Source organism: Oryctolagus cuniculus, chromosome 1, assembly GCF_051225735.1.
Source record: "Oryctolagus cuniculus isolate XC-2025 breed Fujian yellow rabbit chromosome 1, ASM5122573v1, whole genome shotgun sequence".
Taxonomy (NCBI): domain Eukaryota; kingdom Metazoa; phylum Chordata; class Mammalia; order Lagomorpha; family Leporidae; genus Oryctolagus; species Oryctolagus cuniculus.
Window position 1 is genome coordinate 237,214,754 of NC_142867.1, and position 22,208 is coordinate 237,236,961.

Here is a 22,208-nt window from a genome sequence, read left to right on the forward strand (position 1 = left end):
GTCACACTGTCCACCCGGCTCCCCGCCTGCCCCTGGTCACAGCTCCGCCCCTGGAGGGAGAGCCGGGCGCACGGGGACACCCGCACCCCGACTCACAGAGCCTGGGACTCCGCTCCCAACCCCGACCCGCCGCCCACGGGGGCTCCTGGCCTCGCGTGGAAGTCAAGTCACAGAAAAAAACCCTGCCCCCAAAAGCCGGCCCGGGGCTTCGGGGCTGCTTCTACCAAAACCAGGCCCTGGCCACGGCGGGCTGGGAGCAGGGCGGTACTGACCACGCAGGTCCAGCGAGGTGCCAGCGGCCGCCCCCCGCTGGGTCCTCGCCCCGGGCCCCGGACTCGGGGTCTCCGCTCCGCTCCCACCCCGGAGGCGACCTCACGGTGCCCGGCGCCGCCTGCCCCAGCCCCGCGCGGCCACGAGGCGCGGACCTGGCGGACGCGGGGCCGCGCCACCCCCGCTCCGGGAGCCGCTGAGGGGGCCCTGGGGCCGTCGGGGTCCCGGCTCGAGCGCCCCCGGCTGGCACGGCGGCCTGGGAGGGAGACGACCCCGCCAGCAGGCCGCGGCCGTGCCTGCGGCGCTGCCCCCGGAGCCGGTCCGTCCCGGCGCCGGCGGAGGGGGCGGGGCCGGCGCGCGAGCGTCTGCGGAAGGGGCGGGGCCGGGGCGGGCCTCGCGCCGCGGTGGGGGCGGGGCCGGCGCGCGAGCGTCTGCGGAAGGGGCGGGGCCGGGGCGGGCCTTGCGCCGCGGAAGGGGCGGGCGGCACCCACTGCGCCTGCGGGGAGGGGCGGGGCGGACGTGCCCACGGCGCCTGCGGAAAGGGGGCGGGGCCGGGGCGGAGCCGCACTACGCCTGCGCGGGTCCCCGGCGGAGCGCGCGCTCCCGCCGGTTGGTCGCCGCCTCAGCCGCCGCCTCCTCGGGGCCGCGCACGCGCCGCCGCCGCCCCCGGCCCGCGCCCGCCCCCGGCCCGCGCCCTCCCGCCGCCACCTCGCCGGCCGCGCTCGGCGCCCCTCGCCTGCTCGGCGCCCGCGGCATGCAGCGCCCGCGGCCGCGGCGGCCACGGCTGTGAGGGCAGCGTCCGGGCCGGCCGGCTGCGGGGCGGCGCGGCTCGGGCCCGTCGGGCCCGCTGCGGGCGGCGGCGCCTTTGTTGCGGCCGGGCCGGGCCGGCGCTGGCCTTTGTGTGCGGATGGTGGACGCCTGCGGCCGCCCCGCCGAGGGCTGGAGGAGGATGGAGGCCCCGCCGGACGCCGCCGACCTCGTGCCGCTGGACCGCTACGACTCGGCGCGGGCCAAGATCGCCGCCAACCTGCAGTGGATCTGCGCCAAGGCGTACGGCCTAGGTGGGCCGGGGCGGCGGGCGGAGGACACGGCCGGGGGCTGGGGGCCGGGGACAGCGGGCCGGGGGCCGGGGGCCGGGGACAGCGGGCCGGGGGCTGGGGGCCGGGGACAGCGGGCCGGGGGCTGGGGGCCGAGGACAGCGGGCCGGGGGCTGGGGGCCGGGGGACAGCGGGCCGGGGGCTGGGGGCCGGGGGCTGGGGGCCGAGGACAGCGCGCCGGGGGCTGGGGGCCGGGGGCTGGGGGCCGGGGGACAGCGGGCCGGGGGCTGGGGGCCGAGGACAGCGGGCCGGGGGCTGGGGGCCGGGGGCTGGGGGCCGGGGACAGCGGGCCGGGGGCTGGGGGCCGGGGACAGCGGGCCGGGGGCTGGGGGCCGGGGGCTGGGGGCCGAGGACAGCGGGCCGGGGGCTGGGGGCCGGGGGCTGGGGGCCGAGGACAGCGCGCCGGGGGCTGGGGGCCGGGGGACAGCGGGCCGGGGGCTGGGGGCCGGGGGACAGCGGGCCGGGGGCTGGGGGCCGGGGGACAGCGGGCCGGGGGCTGGGGGCCGAGGACAGCGGGCCGGGGGCTGGGGGCCGGGGGACAGCGGGCCGGGGGCTGGGGGCCGGGGGCTGGGGGCCGGGGGCTGGGGGCCGAGGACAGCGGGCCGAGGACAGCGGGCCGGGGGACAGCGGGCCGGGGGCTGGGGGCCGAGGACAGCGCGCCGGGGCTGGGGGCGGAGCACAGTGGGCCGGGGGCTGGGGCTGTGCTGTACGTCCCGGGGCTGTGCTGGGTGGCCCCCTAATGTGGTCGGGGGCTGTGCGGCCGAAGACGTCGGCCTGGGCGCTGTGGGGTCCGGGGGCTGGGGGCTGTGCTGTACGTCTTGGGTGCTGTGCTGGGTGGCCCTGGACTGGGGGGGGCTGTGCTGGGTGGCCCTGGCTGTGAGGGGGGGGCTGTGTTGGGTGGCCCTGGACTGGGGGGGGCTGTGCTGGGTGGCCCCGGCTGTGGGGGGGGCTGTGCTGGGTGGCCCCGGCTGTGGGGGGGGGTCTGCTGGTGGCCCCGGCTGTGTGTGGGGTGCTGTGCTGGGTGGCCCCGGCTGTGGGGGGGGGCTGTGCTGGGTGGCTCCAGCTGTGGGGGGGGGCTGTGCTGGGTGGCCCCGGCTGTGGGCGGGGGAGCAGCAGGAGGGGGAGGGGGAGTTGGGGCGGCTGATGCAGGACGAGCTGGGCGGGGGGCGGGTCCGGGCAGGGCCGGCCTTTGTGCCGCGGTTGCCCTGGTGCGGTCAGGGAGCCGCTCCTGGTGGCGGAGGCCGCGGGCTGCCCCTTGACGGGCGGGAGCACGGGGCGGGGGGGCCTGGCAGCCCTGGGCCGCGCGGTGCCTCGCTGGTCTGACAGCTCGTGGGGGGGGTGAGGCGTCCGTGGCGCCGAGCGGGGCTGGGCGGGACCGCGACCTGGGGGACCCAGCGTGCACTGCCTACCCCGGGTTTGGGCCTCCTGGACGGGGCCAGTCCACAGCGTGGGTGCCGGCCTGGTGTGGCCTCCTGGACGGGGCCAGTCCACAGCGTGGGTGCCGGCCTGGTGTGGCCTCCTGGACGGGGCCAGTCCACAGCGTGGGTGCCGGCCTGGTGTGGCCTCCTGGACGGGGCCAGTCCACAGCGTGGGTGCCGGCCTGGTGTGGCTGGACCTGCTCGGCGCGCGCGTGTCCTGGGATCGCGGGACCGCGGGGCGCGTGTGTGCTCCGTGCAGGGGGACGGGCCGGCAGTGACCGCCGACATCTGGCTTGGACGCGGCCCCGGGGCTGCTGGTTCCCCCTGGGTCCCTGGGGTGGGTGGGGGCTCTGCCCTCTGAGCCCTGCTTTGGGCTCCCCGGGTCCCCTGGCTTCCCGCTGCCGCCTGGACCCTGGCACACGGGCACCTCCAGGCGGCTCCCTGCGGGTGTTCAGGGTTCACGTGGGGGGCGGGCGGAGGCTCCCGCTGTTTGGGTTTCTGTTTGTTGCATTCGGCCGTGAGGTTCGGTGCGGGATTCGCGTCCCCCGGAGGTTCCTGTCCTGGACCGCCCTGGTCTTTGACACGTGACTGCAGGCACCGAGCTGGGCACCGACGGCTCCCCGCGGGCACTCGGCGCGGAAGCGGAGCAGGAGCCCCGCGGCCTCGGAGCTGCCGTCCAGGCTTCCGCCGCCGGGCGCCTGTGTCAGCAGGGAGCAGCTGTCGATTTTTTTAAATTGAGTTTTTTTAAGGATTTATTTATTTGCCAGTCAGAATTACAGAGGGGGGGAGAGAGAGCGAGGTCCTCCACCCGCTGGTTCACTCCCAAAATGGCTGCAACGGCCGGAGCTGCGCCGACCAGGAGCCAGGAGCTTCCTCCGGACCCCCAACGCGGGTGCAGGGCCCAGCACGTGGAGCCGCCTCCACTGCCCTCCCAGGCCACAGACGAGAGCTGGATGGGAAGTGCAGCAGCCGGGACTTGCACTGGCGCCCGTGTGGGCTGCCGGCGCTGCAGGCAGGGGCTCCGTCCACCGTGCACAGCGCCGCCCTGCGTTCAGGACTTCCGAGTTTACACATTTGGGAGGCTCCAGTTCGGGGGTCAGAAAGTCTCGGCTCTGCTGATGGCTGCGTGTCACTGTTGGGCGAGGGGGTGCCGGCGGCGGCCCCCCGGAGACCCGCGTTCTCAGTCTGCTGGGTGCCCCCCACGGCGCGGCAGCCGTGTCCAGCCCGTTGGTCGCGGGTCTTTCGGCCTGGACGCCTGGCGGCAGCCGTGTGGGGGCTGTGGCGGTGCCAGTGGCTGAGCCGTCTCACCAGTGACCGCTGTGGGCTGGGCTGCGGGCCGCGCCGGGGTGGGGGCTGCAGGTGCCTCCTGTTGGCGTGGCCTCCGCAGCGTCCCCAGGGCTGCGGCCGTGTCGGCAGGGCAGGCTCTGGCCGCGCTCGCCAGCCGGGCCGTGGCACAGGCCGTGTGGAAAGAGCTGCGGTTTTATTGGTCTCTCTGGGCCGCCTGCGCGTGTATTTTTAGGTCCCCTCCCCCTCCCTGTTGGGAGCTCCTGTTTTATTTATTTTTTGGGAATAACTTATTTGAAAATCATCCGCTCCAGCGTCTGGCTGCAGGGTTGTGGCCGCCAGGGGCCCTGCAGGCGCACCTCCTCACCGGGCTGCGCCGGCTTTGCCGTGCGCCCAGGGGCTTGGGAGCGCGGGGTGCTGGCTTGCGCGTTCTGTCCAGGACGGCGTCAACTCCGCCGCTTGCCGGGTGCTGCTGTGTCTGGGCGCCGTTGTCCTGCTGCCCTGGAGCCGCTGGCCGCGGTTCAGCCTTCTCACCTTACCGCAGCGCCCTGGGCTGGAGTGAGGCCACGGCCAGCCGGGCCTGCCCGCCGTCGCTGGCCGCGCTGGGTTGCCGGGCCCCTGCCTGTCCCCGCGTTCCCTCGCCGGAGTGACTTAAACACCGAGTGGGAAAGCAGGCTGCAGGGGGGCTGTGGGGGCCCTGCGGCCGGGCGGGTCCCCGTGCAGGCTCGCTGCACGGACGCCGCGTGGGCAGTGAGACCCATTGGCTGTGACCCGCAGGAGGGAGCCCTTCATGGCGCGTTGGGGGCGCCACGTTTGGTCGTGGTGACATTTGGTCAGATGCGCTCTGTGCTCGGGGCCCCGTGCCAGCTCCAGAACTGGCGCCGCCGCCTGTTGCTGCCGGCCTCCCTGGGAGCACAGGGGCCGAGCCTCCGCGTCGCCAGGGATTTTAGTGGGCGGCTGACTTGTTCAGGTGGTCGGTGTCTGAGTCTAGATGGTAGCTTGGAATGGGTTCCTCTCGGGCTGGGCTCAGACTTGGTGTTTGGCGGGGGCTCCAGAGCACTTCCGCAGGTCGCTGAGCCCCGCCGGACACTCTGGGGCCCCCGGTGGTCTGGGCAGCAGGGCCTTTGCTGTCCGTCGTGTGGGCACCACGCTGAGGCCTGGGCTGGTGCCCGGTGCCCAGTGCATGGTGCCCAGATACGTGCCAACTGGGAAAAGTGGCTGGGACGCGTTATTTCTTTTCAGAGTTTCTGTTTGTTTTTAGACTTATTTATTTCAGACTTATTTATTTGAAAGGCAGGGTTGCAAGGCAGAAAGGGGGAGAGATCCTCCACTGGTTCACTCCCTAAATGGCTGCGACAGCCGGGGCTGAGCCAGGCCAAGCCGGGAGCCAGGAGCTCCGTCCCGGTCTCCCACGTGGGTGCGGGGCTTCAGGACTTGGGCGTCTGCTGCTTCCCCAGTGCGTTCGCAGGGAGCTGGGTGGGGGAGAGCAGCCGGGGCTGGAACTGGGCCGTGCGGGATGCTTGCGTCACAGATGGAGGCTTGCGCTGTTACACCACGGCGCGGCCCCGGAACACTTTTTATTGTTTTTTAAAGATTTATTTATTTATTTGAGAGAGTTACACAGAGAGGGGAGAGGGAGAGGGAGGGAGAGAGAGAGACAGGGAGAGAGGTCTTCCATCTGCCAGGTCACTCCTCAATTGGCCGCAACGGCCAGAGCTGGGCTGATGCAAAGCCAGGAGCCAGGAGCTTCTTCCTGGTCTCCCACGCGGGGGCAGGGCCCAAGGACCTGGGCCGTCCTCCACTGCCCTCCCGGGCCGTAGCAGAGCTGGATGGGAAGTGGAGCTGCCGGGTCTAGAACCAGCTTTAACCCGAGCGCCCGGCGCCGGCCCCTCTTCAGTGTTCATCTGCTCTGGGTGGCCAGGGTGGAGCCGGTGTTGCCTTCATCCAACCCGGGATACTCTGGCCCCTCTGTGTGCCGGTCTTTGCGCTGTAGGACATGCAAGGGAGAATTTTATGATGTGGTCTCCTTCCTTGCTTAGCTGCTGCTGCACACTACGGACAGGAGATGGTCCAAGTTCGAGGGTGACGGTGACGTCACCACAGTGCTGCCCAGAGCGCCCGGTGCTCCAGAGGTGGTGGTCGCGTGCGGAGGCGAGGGGGCGGCCTCCCTCAGCGGGGGCGGGGTGCTGAGTGGATTAGCTTGTTGGGGCAGAGGCTTTGTGGCCTGAAATAGTAGGAGATTACCGGGGAAGAGTCTGGGCCGGGCTGTTAGCTCTTCAGGCTGGTGGGGATTTCTCGGACGGTGGAGCTGTGTGTCTGGAAGACTTTAAGTAGGTGGGGTGCTGAGGGTGTTCTGGGAAGGTTGGCGTGGGTGGAGGCCAAGGGCAGGTGGGACATTCAGGGGCTGATGACGTTGTCGAGGGCGGAAGTTCCAAGAGCCTGGCCGGTTTGGGCCGCCTTCCGCTGCTCCCCAGGCCCATCAGCAGGGAGCTGGATCAGAAGTTGCGCTGGCGGCCATATGGGATGTGGGCGGGCGCGTGACGGCTCAACTCGCTGAGCCGTGACACGGTCGGGAGGGCTCGATCTGGAGTGCCCTGAATGGCTGATGCCAGTTGGGGTCTTTCTCCGTGTGTCCTGGGGGTGACGCGTCTCAGATCTGGGTTTGCAGGCCAGCCTCTGCTCGGGGGCCATGGTCAGTGCCTCCTGTGGGGTGTGAAGTGGGGGCCTCTGGGAAGGCTGCCTGCATGGAGCGGTTCCCGTGGGGAGCTGGCTGCAGGCCCCAGCGCCGACACAGCCCCGTGTGTGACGTGGAGACCTTGCCTGTGGCCCCTGTGCGTGCTCTCGCGGGCTGTAAAATCATACCCTGATTGAGTGCAGAATATTTTTTTAATCATTTTGTTTATTTGAAAGGCACAGATACAGAGAGAGGAGAAGAGAGACGGAGGTCTTCCATCCTCTGGCTCACTCCCCAGATGGCTGCAATGGCCAGGACTGGACCAGACTGAACCAGGAGCCAGGAGCTTCTTCTGGGTCTCCCACGTGGGCATCTTCTACTGCTTTCCCAGGCCACAGCAGGGAGCTGGATCGGAAGTGGAGCAGCCGGGACTTGAACTGCCGCCCATGTGGGACGCTGGCACTGCAGGTGGCGGCTTTAACCCAGCGCCAGTCCCAGCGGGCGTTCTTTATAGACTTAGTGGCTAGGTCTCTTCCAAAAGGAGCTTCAAGATCTTTGGCTAGTTTTTTTTTTTTTTTTTTTTTTGGCTAGTTTTAAGATCTAAATATTTTGTTCTGAGAATTGCATGTTAACCTGCAGTTAAGGAGACAGCACTGAGGGGTGTGGGTGCCCCGCCCAGTTCCCCGGGGCGGCTCCCGGTGGAACGCTGAGCCGCACAGCCAAGTGTTGACTTCCTGCGAGGGAACTGGAAAAGCTCACGGGAGGTGCAGCTAAAATAAGCTTATTTTGGTGTAAAAAGGTTTGAAGTCCTGAGGGGTCTTTCAGAAGGCCGGGCTGTTGTGGCACAGCGGTAAAGCCAGCACCTGCGGCCCCGGCCCCCTAGTGGGCACCTATTCGAGTCCCGGCTGCTCCACTTCAGAGCCGGCTCCCTGCTGATGCCTCGGGAAGCGGTGGAGGACGGCCCCGGGCTGGGCCCTGCACCTGCCCGAGAGACCGGGAGGAGGCGCCCGGCTTCAGTCGGCCCGGCTGTGGCTGCTGGGCCGTTTGGGAAGTGAGCCAGTGCGTGGAAGGTCTCTGTCTCTAAGTTCTGCCTTTCACATGAATAAGTCAATCTCACGTAAACAAGGAAAGCTCGCGGCCCGAGGGCCCTGGCCGCCTGCACCCCTGAGTCCGGCCCTGCTTCCAGCTCCAGCTCCCGGGAGGCGGCGGGTGATGCCTGGTTCGGCGCGCCCCTGCCACCCGTCAGGGAGACCCAGATGGCGTTCTGGGCTCTGGCTTTGCCTTGCTGCTGTTCAGCCGTGTGTGCCTTTGGGGAGTGAGTCTGTAGGTGGGAGATACAAACAAACAAACACACACAAGAAGAAAGAAGTCATGAAAGGCGTGTATTGTGAAAAACTGCGTGAATCTCAAACTTTTTTTTACACCAAGATACACTGTAACTCTTTCACTCGCTCTCCGCTCCTCGCTGCCTCGGCTCGCCTGGGTTTTTCTGTTGCTGCGGTTTTTCTGGTTCCCTGAGCGAGGAGCTCCCTCCTCTTTCTGATGGACGCGTTTAGTGCTGCGGATTTCCCACTCAGCGCGGCTTTAGCGTGTGTCGATCTGTTGTATGTATATATATTTTTTGACAGGCAGAGTGGACAGTGAGAGAGAGACAGAGAGAAAGGTCTTCCTTTGCCGTTGGTTCACCCTCCAATGGCCGCCGCGGCCGGTGCACCACGCTGATCCGATGGCAGGAGCCAGGTGCTTCTCCTGGTCTCCCATGGGGTGCAGGGCCCAAGCACCTGGGCCATCCTCCACTGCACTCCCTGGCCACTGCAGAGAGCTGGCCTGGAAGAGGGGCAACCGGGACTAGAACCTGGCGCCCATATGGGATGCCGGCGCGGCAGGTGGAGGAGTAGCCAAGTGAGCCACAGCGCCGGGCCTGATATGTTGTATTTTTTTAAAAAAGATTTGCTTATTTATTTGAAAGGCGGAGTTGAAGGGAGAGAGAGCCCCTCCATCACTGGTTCACTCTCCAGGTGGCTGCAGCCCCTGGGGCTGGGCCAGGCTGACCAGGAGCCAGGAGCCCCGTCTGGTCTCCTGCACGGGTGCGGGGGCCCAGTGGGCCATGTGCTGCTGCTTTCCCAGGCCACAGCAGAGCTGGATTGGAGGCAGAGCAGCCGGGACTCGAACCAGCGCTCCGATACGGGATTGCAGGCTGCAGCTCAGCTCTCTGTGCCGCACTGGCCTGATGTGTTGTCATTCCATTTTCATTGAGTTCCCTGTGTTGTTTTTTTTTTTAATTCTTTTTCTCCTCCCCTTTGGCCTGCTTTTTTCCCCTGTGTGTGCTGCTATAACAGGGTGGCTTATGGGGTAAATTCTTTTTCTTTCTTTTTTTTTTAAGACTTTATTTATTTGAAAGGCAGAGTTACAGGGAGAGAGGGAGAGGCAGAGAAACAGAGAGAAGAGAGAGAGAGCGCGGATCGATCTTCCACCTGCTGGCTCCCTCCTGGAATGGCCACAGTGGCGGGGGCCGGGCCAGGCTGAAGCCAGGAGCTTCCCCGGTCTTCCCTGTTGGTGCAGGGTTCCCGGCACCTGGGCCGTCCTCTGCTGCTCTCCCAGGCGCATGAGCAGGGGCTGGATGGGAAGTGGGATGGCCGGGACTTGAGCCGGCGCCCCCGTCGGATGCTGGTGTTGGCTGCGCCACAGCAGCAGCCCGAGACAGGGTCCCTGCTGCGTGACGGAAGGGCTGCTCGCGGCTCTGGGGCCGGAGCACCCACGTCACCTGCAGCTTGGGGTCTGGCACGGGGCTGTCCTCCTGGATGCTGCCTCACGGTGTCCCCGTGGGCGGAGGGGCAGGCCTGGCCCGCAGGCTTCTCAGGAGGAGGGCGTCCGCCCGGTCACGTGGGCAGAGCTCTTGTGACCCGGTCACATCGCAGAGGCCCTGTCTCCCGACACCGCCACGGGGCTCAGGTTCTGGCGGGGAATTCTGAGGGGACGCGGTATTCAAACATGGCGCTCGGGCCTTGCTTGGTAGGACAGTTTCTGCGTGTTTGTGGAGGTTTTCCTGATTTGGCTCGTTGCTATTATTTCTAGTTGGTTTCTTTGCAGGGGTGGGAACACGTTGCTGCCAAGGGCCGTTTGGGTATTTATAGCACCCGCCGTGGGCCCTGCGTGGTTATCAGCGCCGGGGTCGGCCTGCTGTGGGTCACTGCGTGCTGGGTCCCGTCCGTGGCTGTCCTGGCTGAACCGGTGGCGTTGTGGGCTTCACGCGGCCCACGCTGCTCTGTGGGGAGAGAGCACTATTTGGTTTCTGTTCTTTTATGCCTGCTAAAATTTGTTTTACAGTCTAGGACGTGGTCTATTTTCGCGAATATTCCTTAGGCATTTGATAACACTGCATGTTTTGCTATTGATTGTAGTGTTTGTGTCAGTTGGATCCCGCTTCTGAGTGGGGAATGCGTGTCAGATCCCGCGTCTGAGTGGGGAGTGCGTGTCAGTCAGATCCCGCGTCTGAGTGGGGAATGCGTGTCAGTCGGATCCCGCGTCTGAGTGGGGTGTGTGTGTCAGATCCCGCGTCTGAGTGGGGTGTGTGTGTCAGATCCCGCGTCTGAGTGGGGAGTGCGTGTGCCTGTCAGATCCGGATCCCGCGTCTGAGTGGGGTGTGTGTGTCAGTCGGATCTTACGTCTGAGTGGGGTGTGCGTGTCAGTCAGATCCCGCGTCTGAGTGGGGTGTGCGTGTCAGATCCTGCATCTGAGTGGGGAGTGCGTGTCAGTCGGATCCTGCATCTGAGTGGGGAGTGCGTGTGCCTGTCAGATCCCGCGTCTGAGTGGAGTGCGTGTCAGTCGGATCCCACGTCTGAGTGGGGTGTGCGTGTCAGTCAGATCCTGCGTCTGAGTGGGGAGTGCATGTCAGTCGGATCCTGCGTCTGAGTGGGGTGTGCGTGTCAGATCCCGCGTCTGAGTGGGGTGTGCGTGTCAGCCAGATCCTGCGTCTGAGTGGGGTGTGCGTGTCAGTCAGATCCTGCGTCTGAGTGGGGAGTGCGTGTCAGTCGGATCCCGCGTCTGAGTGGGGTGTGCGTGTCAGTCGGATCCCGCGTCTGGGGAGTGCGTGTCAGTCGGATCCCGCGTCTGAGTGGGGTGTGCGTGTCAGTCAGATCCTGCGTCTGAGTGGGGAGTGCGTGTCAGTCGGATCCCGCGTCTGAGTGGGGTGTGCGTGTCAGTCGGATCCTGCGTCTGAGTGGAGTGCGTGTCAGTTGGATCCCGCGTCTGAGTGGGGTGTGCGTGTCAGTCGGATCCCGCGTCTGAGTGGGGTGTGCGTGTCAGATCCCGTGTCTGAGTGGGGTGTGCGTGTCGTCGGATCCTGCGTCTGAGTGGGGCGTGCGTGTCAGTCGGATCCCGCGTCTGGGTGGGGAGTGTGTGTGCCTGTCTGTCGGGTCCTGTTGTTGCGTCCTTGTGGACGCCGTGGCCGGGGCTCTGTCCGTGTCTGGGTCACAGTGTCGGTCCTGCTTACTGGTGGGCTTGTCCGTCTCTGGCTTGGTCAGCGTCTCTGGTGTGTGGGCTCTGCCTTCGCTGCGCCCACGGTCGGGACTCGAGGCTGCTCCGTGCCGATGCTTGCCGTTGCGAGCGCCCCGCTCTTGCGGGTTTCTCCGTGCCTTCCCAGGTGTGGCGTGGAGCCTGGCCCCCTCCCCCGCTCTGCGGCCCACGGCAGGGAGAGGCAGGGAGAGGCCGATCCCTCCGCCCTGCTGGTTCCCGCCACAGAAACCCGGGGCCTGGCAGCCTGGAGCTGAGCTCGGGACTCAGCTGGGCCTCCCTCGCTGCGCCTCCCAGGGCTGGAGTCGGGAGCCCGGCCCAGGAGTCGGCCCAGGAGTCGGACGCAGGCGCTCTGGTGTGGGCGTGGGCACCTGCCAGGCGGCCTGAAGGCTCGGGCTGTCTCCTGCCACCTGCGCGGGAGACTGGCGTGGAGCTCCTGGCTCCTAGCTCTGGCCTGGCGTAGCCCTGGCTGCGGTGGGTATCTGTGGGCTGAGTTAGCTGATGGGAGCCCTGTCTGTCTGCCTGTCTCGCTTTACCTCTCTAATAAATAAGGAGAATGAGAAGTTTGGCTGCAGTTTGGGCAGGTGGTCGCGGTGTGGAGGTCCCACACTCGGGCCTCGGCCGCTCTCTCTGGCTGTGGCTCCAGTGGCGTCTCACGCTCAGGGCCTCGATCTCGCCACCTCTGCTGGTGGCCCTCGGAGGCAGACAGAGCCTCTGTGCCCTCCGGTGGAGGCGGGCTCCCAGGCTCCTGAGGGTTCATGGCCGGGTTCCCTTGCTGGTGCCCTCCAGCTGCGTGGAGCTTTGGGTTGGGAAGAGAGCATTCCGGAAGAGCCTGCCAGGCCTGGTTGTGTTGCTGGACTGGGGGGTGGGGAAGCAGCAGGCTGGGCCCCTTCCCTTGGGTGGTGCTTGGCTGATAGTCCTGGCCCAGACCCCGCCCTCCTCTCCAGTCCTGCCCAGACCCCGCCCTCCTCTCCAGTCCTGCCCCGACCCCGCCCTCCTCTCCAGTCCTGCCCAGACCCCGCCCTCCTCTCCAGTCCTGGCCCTGACCTCACCCTTATCTCCTGGTCCTGGCCCAGACCCCGCCCTCCTCTCCAGTCCTGCCCCGACCCCGCCCTCCTCTCCAGTCCTGCCCAGACCCCGCCCTCCTCTCCAGTCCTGCCCAGACCCCGCCCTCCTCTCCAGTCCTGCCCAGACCCTGCCCTCCTCTCCAGTCCTGCCCCGACCCCGCCCTCCTCTCCAGTCCTGCCCCGACCCCGCCCTCCTCTCCAGTCCTGCCCAGACCCCGCCCTCCTCTCCAGTCCTGGCCCCGACCTCACCCTTATCTCCTGGTCCTGGCCCAGACCCCGCCCTCCTCTCCAGTCCTGGCCCCGACCTCACCCTTATCTCCTGGTCCTGGCCCAGACCCCGCCCTCCTCTCCAGTCCTGCCCCGACCCCGCCCTCCTCTCCAGTCCTGCCCAGACCCCGCCCTCCTCTCCAGTCCTGCCCAGACCCCGCCCTCCTCTCCAGTCCTGCCCAGACCCCGCCCTCCTCTCCAGTCCTGCCCAGACCCCGCCCTCCTCTCCAGTCCTGCCCAGACCCCGCCCTCCTCTCCAGTCCTGGCGCAGACCCCACCCTCATCTCCAGTCCTGCCCCGACCCCGCCCTCCTCTCCAGTCCTGCCCCGACCCCGCCCTCTTCTCCAGTCCTGCCCAGTCCCTGCCCTCCTCTCCAGTCCTGGCCCAGACCTCACCCTTATCTCCTGGTCCTGGCCCAGACTCACGCCCTCCTCTCCAGTCCTGCCCAGACCCCGCCCTCCTCTCCAGTCCTGCCCAGACCCCTCCCTCCTCTCCAGTCCTGGCCCAGACCTCACCCTTATCTCCTGGTCCTGGCCCAGACTCACGTGCACCTCCCTGGTCCTGCCCAGACCCCGCCCTCCTCTCCAGTCCTGGCCCAGACCCTGCCCTCCTCTCCAGTCCTGCCCCGACCCCGCCCTCCTCTCCAGTCCTGCCCAGTCCCTGCCCTCCTCTCCAGTCCTGCCCAGACCCCACCCTCATCTCCAGTCCTGGCCCAGACCTCACCCTTATCTCCTGGTCCTGGCCCAGACTCACGCCCTCCTCTCCAGTCCTGCCCAGACCCCGCCCTCCTCTCCAGTCCTGGCCCAGACCCCGCCCTCCTCTCCAGTCCTGCCCAGACCCCGCCCTCCTCTCCAGTCCTGCCCAGACCCCGCCCTCCTCTCCAGTCCTGCCCAGACCCCGCCCTCCTCTCCAGTCCTGGCCCAGACCCCGCCCTCCTCTCCAGTCCTGCCCAGACCCCGCCCTCCTCTCCAGTCCTGCCCAGACCCCGCCCTCCTCTCCAGTCCTGCCCAGACCCCGCCCTCCTCTCCAGTCCTGCCCAGACCCCGCCCTCCTCTCCAGTCCTGCCCCGACCCCGCCCTCCTCTCCAGTCCTGCCCAGTCCCTGCCCTCCTCTCCAGTCCTGCCCAGACCCCACCCTCATCTCCAGTCCTGGCCCAGACCTCACCCTTATCTCCTGTCCTGGCCCAGACTCACGCCCTCCTCTCCAGTCCTGCCCAGACCCCGCCCTCCTCTCCAGTCCTGCCCCGACCCCGCCCTCCTCTCCAGTCCTGCCCAGTCCCTGCCCTCCTCTCCAGTCCTGCCCAGACCCCACCCTCATCTCCAGTCCTGGCCCAGACCTCACCCTTATCTCCTGGTCCTGGCCCAGACTCACGCCCTCCTCTCCAGTCCTGCCCAGACCCCGCCCTCCTCTCCAGTCCTGGCCCAGACCCCGCCCTCCTCTCCAGTCCTGCCCAGACCCCGCCCTCCTCTCCAGTCCTGCCCAGACCCCGCCCTCCTCTCCAGTCCTGCCCAGACCCCGCCCTCCTCTCCAGTCCTGCCCAGACCCCGCCCTCCTCTCCAGTCCTGCCCAGACCCCGCCCTCCTCTCCAGTCCTGCCCCGACCCCGCCCTCCTCTCCAGTCCTGCCCAGTCCCTGCCCTCCTCTCCAGTCCTGCCCAGACCCCACCCTCATCTCCAGTCCTGGCCCAGACCTCACCCTTATCTCCTGTCCTGGCCCAGACTCACGCCCTCCTCTCCAGTCCTGCCCAGACCCCGCCCTCCTCTCCAGTCCTGGCCCAGACCTCACCCTTATCTCCTGGTCCTGGCCCAGACTCACGTGCACCTCCCTGGTCCTGCCCAGACCCCGCCCTCTTCTCCAGTCCTGCCCAGACCCTGCCCTCCTCTCCAGTCCTGGCCCAGACCCCGCCCTCCTCTCCAGTCCTGGCCCCGACCTCACCCTTATCTCCTGGTCCTGGCCCAGACTCACGCCCTCCTCTCCAGTCCTGCCCAGACCCCGCCCTCCTCTCCAGTCCTGCCCAGACCACGCCCTCCTCTCCAGTCCTGCCCAGACCCCGCCCTCCTCTCCAGTCCTGCCCAGACCCCGCCCTCCTCTCCAGTCCTGCCCAGACCACGCCCTCCTCTCCAGTCCTGCCCAGACCCCGCCCTCCTCTCCAGTCCTGCCCAGACCCCGCCCTCCTCTTCAGTCCTGCCCAGACCCCGCCCTCCTCTCCAGTCCTGGCCCAGACCACGCCCTCCTCTCCAGTCCTGCCCAGACCCCGCCCTCCTCTCCAGTCCTGGCCCGGACCACGCCCTCCTCTCCAGTCCTGCCCAGACCCTGCCCCCTTGCCAGTCTGGCCCAGACCCCGCCCCCTCATCAGTCCTGGCCCAGACCTCACCCTTCTCTCCTAGTCCAGGACCAGGAGAGGAGGGTGAGGTCTGGGCCAGGACTGGCAAGGGGGCAGGGTCTGAGCCAGGACTGGCAAGGGGGCGGGGTCTGGGCAGGACCAGGAGAGGAGGGCGGGGTCTGGGCCAGGATCAGGAGAGGTGGGCAGGGTCTGGGCAGGACCAGGAGAGGTGGATGGGAGTCTGGGCCAGGACCAGGAGATGAGGGTAAGGTCTGGGCCAGGACTGTCAAGGGGGCAGGGTCTGGGCCAGGACTCACCCTCCTCTCCTAGTCCTGCCCAGACTCCCATCCACCTCCCTTGGTCCTGCCCAGACCCCGCCCACCTCCCCTGGTCCTGCCTAGACCCCGCCTTCCTCTCCTGGTCCTGCCCAGACCCTGCCCCCTTGTTAGTCCTGGCCCAGGCCCTGCCCCTCTCCCTCCGCTCAGCGTTGCCGTCCCCCCGGAGCTGGGTCCAGACCTGTGGTTGTGCTCGCGGCAGAGGAGCAGGAGAGACGTGTCTGCTGCCCTGCTCTGCCCCCCCGAGCCCCACCCCGACTGCCGTGGACTTGGGCTTTCCGTGGGTCTCCGGGGCGCTGGTGTCGATTGCCACTCAGTCCCGAGCTGGTTTCCTGAGTTCCCGGTACTGGGGATCTCCCTTCACGTGTCTGTGCCCTCCCAGCCGTGTCCGCCTCTGCCTCGGCGTGCTCCACCCACGGGCTTTGCTTCCACGCGCTCCGGTTTGCTGACGCTCACGCGCGCGGGCGTGTGGCCCACAGTCCGCTGTGTGCCGTCCTCTGCGCTAGAGGTTCTGTCTGCTCCGGTTTCTGTGCCGGCTCTCGCTGTGCCTTGCCTCCTTGCTTTCTGAGGCGGGCCCGGGGCCTGTGTCTCCGTCTGCGGTTTCGGTGTGACTGAGGGTCCGCGAGGCCCGCAGGCCTGTGCGCCGCCGCGTGCCCCAGCCGTGGGCGCGAGGTGCCTGCTCTGCGCCGCGCCTGGGTGGATCCCTGATTTCTGCTCTCGGCAAGCGCCGGTGGCGTCCTCGGCGGAGTCTGGCTGTCGTGTTTCTCAGTCCTCCCTGAGGCCGGGTTCCCGCGTCCTGGGGCCTGTCCTTGCAGCTGCTTCCCGGGGTGCCGACCTTGGCATCTGGGCCGCGGCGGGGCAGGGCTCCGAGAAAGGCCTCGCGCGCTGCTGCCTTGTGTGTGCATTGATCATGGGCTGTGCTGGCCTTGTTCCCCAGCCGGGCTCGGAGCCCTTGCTGTGCCGCGTCGGTCTGCCTTGTGCGCTGCTCCAGGGCCCCCTTCCGCTCTCTGCTCCTGGATTTCTCGCTCCCACCCCAGACTCCGGCTCCGGGGAACCCTTTGCCTTCCCCTCTGCCGGGAGAGACGGGGTCTCCCTCGGTCTCAGCCGTGCCTGCTGTCGCTGCCCACCTGGGCCAGGCTGGAGGGGAAAGGCGGGGGGACGGCCCCAGGTTCTGCCCACCGCAGCTGGTGTCTGGCAGGGAGCCAGGGTCTGCCGTAGTTCTGGCTGTCGGCCTGCCGCACAGCCCCGTGACCGGGTGCCCTCAGGCCCGAGAAGGAGAGGAAGCTCGGAACACCACGGGGGACCCCTGCGAGTGTCAGTCCTGAGGCTGTGCGGCTGCGGGTCCAGAGCGCTCGGCGGTCGGCTGAGCAGGGCAGCCGCGCTGGGGCCTGGGGGCCGGCTCTGCCTCCCTGTGTCTGCCGGCTCTCACCGTGATGATGTCTCTGCTGTTTGCTTGGTTGTCACTGGGCACCGAGCGCTGTGTGTGAAAGGTGTAGGAGAATGGGGGTGCTTGCTGTCTCCGGGGGGAGTTGCCTCTGCTTCCAGTCGTCCCCTGGGGACACGGGCAGGCCCACGACCTTGCCCTGGTTTTGTGGGTCAAAGTGTCTCAGGGCTTGAGACTGGGCTGCCTCACGTCGCTCCTGCTGCTAGGAGTCCCCAGCCCAATGTGTGCGGCAGGCCCGGGCCCGTGGTGTGGAGCCGCACCCTGGAGACCGAGCTCTGCAGCCCTGGGGGTCTCTGGTGCTCTCCTCCCCGAGCCGCGCCCGAGTGGGCTCACCCCAGCAGCTGCGCCCCGCAGCCCTCCTGGCTGCCTGATTGGACCTCGTCCTCGAGGCGCGTCTGTGTCACATGCCCGAGTCCCGGCTCCTCGTCTGCTCGCTCAGGTGCAGGCTGTGTGCTGTGTGGCAGGTCATGCCAGCCAGCTCTTACGACGGCTGTTGGTCCAGAACAGTCCTGAGTGTGTGATGCTAATGGGAGGGCCTGCAGGGGCACCTGTGCTGTGTGTGAGGTGACAGGAACACCTGTGTGTGTGTGAGGTGACAGGAACACCTGTGTGTGTGTGAGGTGACAGGAACACCTGTGTGTGTGTGAGGTGACAGGTGCTCCTGCCTGTGCTGTGTGTGTGTGAGGTGACAGGAGCTCCTGCCTGTGCTGTGTGTGTGTGTGTGAGGTGACAGGAGCTCCTGCCTGTGCTGTGTGTGTGTGTGTGAGGTGACAGGTGCTCCTGCCTGTGCTGTGTGTGTGTGTGAGGTGACAGGAGCTCCTGCCTGTGCTGTGTGTGTGTGTGTGTGTGTGAGGTGACAGGTGCTCCTGCCTGTGTGTGTGTGTGTGTGTGTGTGAGGTGACAGGAGCTCCTGCCTGTGCTGTGTGTGTGTGTGTGTGTGTGAGGTGACAGGTGCTCCTGCCTGTGCTGTGTGTGTGTGTGTGTGTGTGTGTGAGGTGACAGGTGCTCCTGCCTGTGTGTGTGTGTGTGAGGTGACAGGTGCTCCTGCCTGTGCTGTGTGTGTGTGTGTGTGTGAGGTGACAGGAGCTCCTGCCTGTGCTGTGTGTGTGTGTGAGGTGACAGGTGCTCCTGCCTGTGCTGTGTGTGTGAGGTGAGGTGACAGGTGCTCCTGCCTGTGCTGTGTGTGTGTGTGAGGTGACAGGTGCTCCTGCCTGTGCTGTGTGTGTGTGTGAGGTGACAGGTGCTCCTGCCTGTGCTGTGTGTGTGTGTGAGGTGACAGGAGCTCCTGCCTGGGACACCTGGTGTGGCAAGTTGTTCCTGTTTGTCAGCCCACGTGCCGTGAGAGCTCTTGTCCCCTGAAGGCTGCGTCCTGCGTGTGACCCCATCTTGGACAGGGAGGCTTCGGGAGGGGGCGTGGCGAGTGTTGGCTGTGGCTGTGGGTTTGCGTCCCCCTCCTGAGCCCATGGCTGCCTGCTGCTCTGGCTCTGGTCCCCTGTGTGCTGGGACTTTTCTTCCGTGTTCTGAGCGTGTGCCGAGCCGGGAGCGCTCTGTCTCTCCGGGGATGGCCCCGGCGTTGGGTGGCTCTGTTGGTTCCCTTTCTGCTGAAAGCCCGAGGTTTTCCTGTTCTTGTTGTCTTTTCGAGTTGTGTCGCATGCATTTGGGGTGTCATGTGTTGAGACTCGGGGTCCCGTTAGACACCGGCCAGGTGGGCTCGTATCTGTTGGCAGGTGCCCTTGTGGTCAGGCTGAGGAGCATGTCCGGGCCACCCTCTGTGGGCCGCAGGTCACTGTGGTCCAGTCTTCAAAGCCTCTGTGGTGTCTGGCCTTCCCACCGTACCAGGTGGAGCCGGGCTGGCGTCTGTGGGGTGCCCAGGGTAGGCGGCGTGGGGGTGCTTGCTCCGTGGGTTCATCTCGCCCGGGCATTGGTTGTCTGCGTTCCAAGCTCACGTCCCGAGATCAGAGCTGCGTGCTCTCTGTGCTCCCCAGGGCCAGCCTGGAACCCTCCTCCCGCCTCCCCGGCCGTCCTGGACCAGTGGAGGTGCTGGCGCTCCGCCCAGCTGGCGGTCAGCAGCGTGGGTCCGCCCGTCACAGCTCCGTGTCGGAGGCACAGGCGTGGCGCTCACGGCTCCCAGGGCCGAGTCCCTCAGCGTCTCGCTGCAGGCGCTGTGGTAGCCGGGCAGGCCCGCCGTGGGCAGGGACCCGGCACACAGCACCTCCCGTCCTGCAGCTGCTCCGCCCAGAGCCTGCTGGGACGCGTCCCTCCTTTCTCTCGCGCCCGCTGCCTGAGCCTGCGTGCGGCACCGCCGGCCCGCCTAGTGCGGGCGTGGAGGAGCCTGTCGGCGAGCCGGCCAGCTGGCCAGCTGGTCTCCTCTGGTCTTTTTTTTTTTTTTTTTTTTTTTTTTAAAGACAGAGTTACAGAGAGGGAGGAGAGGCAGAGAGAGAGAGAGAGGTCCTCCATCCTCTGGCTCACTCCCCAGATGGCTGCAACGGCTGGAGCTGCGCCGATCCGAAGCCAGGAGCCAGGAGCTTCTTCTGGGTCTCCCACGCGGGTGCAGGGCCCAGGCTCTTGGGCATCTTCCACTGCTTTCCCAGGTCACAGCAGAGAGCTGGACTGGAAGAGGAGCAGCCAGGACTAGAACCGGTGCCCATATGGGATGCCGGCGCTTCAGGCCAGGGCTTTAACCCGCTGCGCCACAGCGCCGGCCCTTGCCTAATTCTTCTTACTCAGTCTCCTGTGACAGTCCGGTGAATCACTTCGCGCTGATTCTGTGAGAGTGGCCCCCCAGGACGGTTCTAGTTGGTAGATGGTGGGAGGCTCAGCGGGGAGCCGGTCTCCTGCGCCTGCAGCCGTGGCCCCGCCTCCTCCCTTGGGCCCTCCCTGCGTCCCAGACGGCCGGCCCTCCGCTGGGCCCGGGTCCCTCTGCACAGTTCCGAGTGTCAGCAGGCCGCTCTGGAAAGCGGGGCCAGGAGGGAGGGTCACCACCTCTGCGCTCTGGAGGGGTCGCTGTGCAGTGAGATGGAAGTGCCCCCTGCACTGTCTGCAGAAGCAGCCCAGAGCAGGCAGGGCCAGGGAAGGGCAGGGGGAGAGGGAGCGTCCCCTGAGGGTGCAGGCCGGGCAAGGGGAGAGGGAGCCATCCCCTGAGGGTGCAGGCCGGGCAAGGGGAGAGGGAGCCGTCCCCTGAGGGTGCAGGCCGGGCAGGGGGAGAGGGAGCCGTCCCCTGAGGGTGAGGTGTCGCTGAGCCGGGCCTCCCTGGCTCGTGCACTCAGAAGCCCGCCTCGGCCTCCCGCTGCTGCCCCGCGCGGCCGTGTCCCGGCGAGGGCGGCTCCCGCTCCCCCGGTCCCGCCGCTCCGACCGCTCCCTGGAAGCCTGAGAGGCAGAGGTCTTCTCCAGCCTTCCGGAGCTGGGCTGGGTGCCCGCCTTGCCCGCCCGTGGTTACCGTGGTGACCACATGGGCACCCACAGCAGTGCGCACGGCGGCTGCGCCGGTAGAGATGAGAAGGCCGGTGTGAAGTGTCACGGTGCGGGGGGACGACAGGGAGCCAAGAGCCGTGGTGGGTGACTCAGACTCAGAAATGCACCTGTGGGGCGCGTCGCGGGGCGGGGCCGGGTGGGTCAGGAGTCCCGCGGGAGCCCGGCCTGGCTGACTTGGGCGCAGCTCCGTGTCCCTGTGTGTGGTGCCCCGTGCCGGCGGCTTCCTTCGGTCGCTGTCCCTGGAGCTGTTGGCAGACCGGCTGCTCTGGAGTCGCCAGGGGGCCAGGGAGCAGCAGGGAGCTCCCGGGCAGCCTCCGGGCAGGCGCCCCGCGCGGTGTGGCCTCCCGCCTCCGGCCGGGTGTTCCTCCCAGAACTCCGAAACCGTCCCCTGGTGCTGGTGCCGGGGGAGGAGTGGGCGCCCCCCACCGAGGACTCGGATTCGTGAGGCCGCTTGGCCGCCGTGTCGCTTCCCTCACCCACCCCACACAAACCCCCGTCTTCTGGGCCTCGCACACACGTAGGCTGACGGCTACGCCGCCTGCTTAACGGAGAAAGTAGACTTTGAAACTCTCGGGGGGGGGGGGGCACACTGCAGCTACTGCGGCGTCCCGGGGCTGGAGCCTGCTGAAGGGCTGGGGTCCTTGGTGAGGGTTTGTGTTCCCGCATGTGTTCGGCCGCCGTCCCTCACCCGCTGTGGGACAGCCGCTGGCCCCTGTAAAGCAAGAGGCACAGAGCTGGGCGTGCGCCCTGCGGAGGAGTGGGCTGACGCCTGACCGGCGCTGTGCCCTGCGCGGGCCGCGGCCCTGGTGGGAGGCTGCGTGTGCCTAACGTGTGCGGAGCCCTCGGCCGCGTGTGGGCTGCGGTTGGCCTCTGCCTCCTGTGACCTTGGCCGCTTCACCGTCTGCGCAGTTTCCCCGTCTGTAGCGTCGGCGCAGCCCCGATCTCGCGTGATCGTCGGGAGCGTCAAGCAGCCTGGTTCTTGTAGGTTCAGTGCCGCCTGCGGCAGAGCTGGACAAAGGCTCCGGGCTGCCTGAGCCATCGTCATGGTTACGGCGGCAGCGGGTCTGGCTGTTGGGTCTTTGTTGTCGCCTTGGATTTGGTCTCAGAAGGAGGGCACTCTGGCCTCCCCGCAGGGCTGTGCCCGCTCTGCCCGTGTGCCCTCACCGGGTGCGCACCTGTGCAGGCCTGGTGCTGCGCGACTGCCTTTGTCCCTGCTCACACGGCCGCGCGGCACGGCTGTCCCGCTCTGAGCCCTGTGGTGTGCGTCCGACTCGGTCGCCATGGCAACCCCTGGGCCCGGCTCCAGCTGTCCCTTGGGCTGCCGACGCCCGGGACGTGCGCACCTGCCGGCTGTGCCGTGCTTGCCCGTGCTGCCCGTGTGGCCGCAGGCTGAGCGCGTGTGGCGGAACCGTCTGCCTGGCCCTGTGTCGGGTCGCCCTGCGGGTGGAGCGTGGGGGGTCGTGAGCGTGCATCGCAGCCTCACGGGGACCTCTGCTTGTCCTAGACAACGTCCCTGAGGACCTCAGAGACCCCTTCTACATGGACCAGTACGAGCAGGAACACATCAAGCCGCCCGTCACCAAGCTTCTGCTGTCCAGCGAGCTGTACTGCCGCGTGTGCAGCCTCATCCTGCCAGGCGACCAGGCGGCCGCCCTGCACGGGCACCAGGCCGTCATCCAGGCCCTGTCCCGGAAGGGGATCTACGTGATGGAGGGCGACGACACCCCTGTGACGGAGCCCGACCTCAGCCGCGCGCCCATCAAGATGGTGAGTGCCTCACGCTCCCCCAGCCGCGGGCTCTGCCGGCGCGAGCGGCTTCGATGGGTGGGGACGAGCGGCCTGGCGACGCTCTCCCACGTGGCCTCGCCGGCTGAGGGCGAGGCGTTTAGAGGGCCGTTCTGACGCCGCCTCTACGCGGAGCGGGTGGTGCCGGCGTCGGGCCTGTCCTGGCTGTGTTTGACCCTTCATTTTTCTGTTTCTGTGAGGTGAACTGAAGGGCGTAGTGGCGCCCCTCCTTCCTTACTCTTTCTTTCATTTTTACGAAGAA

At 67.6% G+C, this 22,208-nt stretch overlaps 1 protein-coding gene across 3 annotated transcripts in view; it reads left to right on the forward strand.

Annotated features, from left to right (window-relative positions):
• The first annotated feature begins 885 nt into the window (after positions 1-885).
• The window catches only part of CAMSAP1 (calmodulin regulated spectrin associated protein 1), a 56,241-nt gene continuing 34,918 nt past the window's right edge, over positions 886-22,208 (forward strand). For 2 of the 3 annotated variants that reach the window (XM_070059223.2, XM_070059218.2), the window contains exons 1-2: positions 901-1,331; positions 21,666-21,928. In XM_070059223.2, the coding sequence (XP_069915324.2) occupies positions 1,178-1,331; positions 21,666-21,928 (417 nt within the window). In that variant the 5' untranslated portion in view covers positions 901-1,177. Of the gene's footprint in view, positions 1,332-21,665; positions 21,929-22,208 lie in introns of all 3 variants that reach the window. The other variant, XM_070059231.2, reaches the window with a different exon arrangement.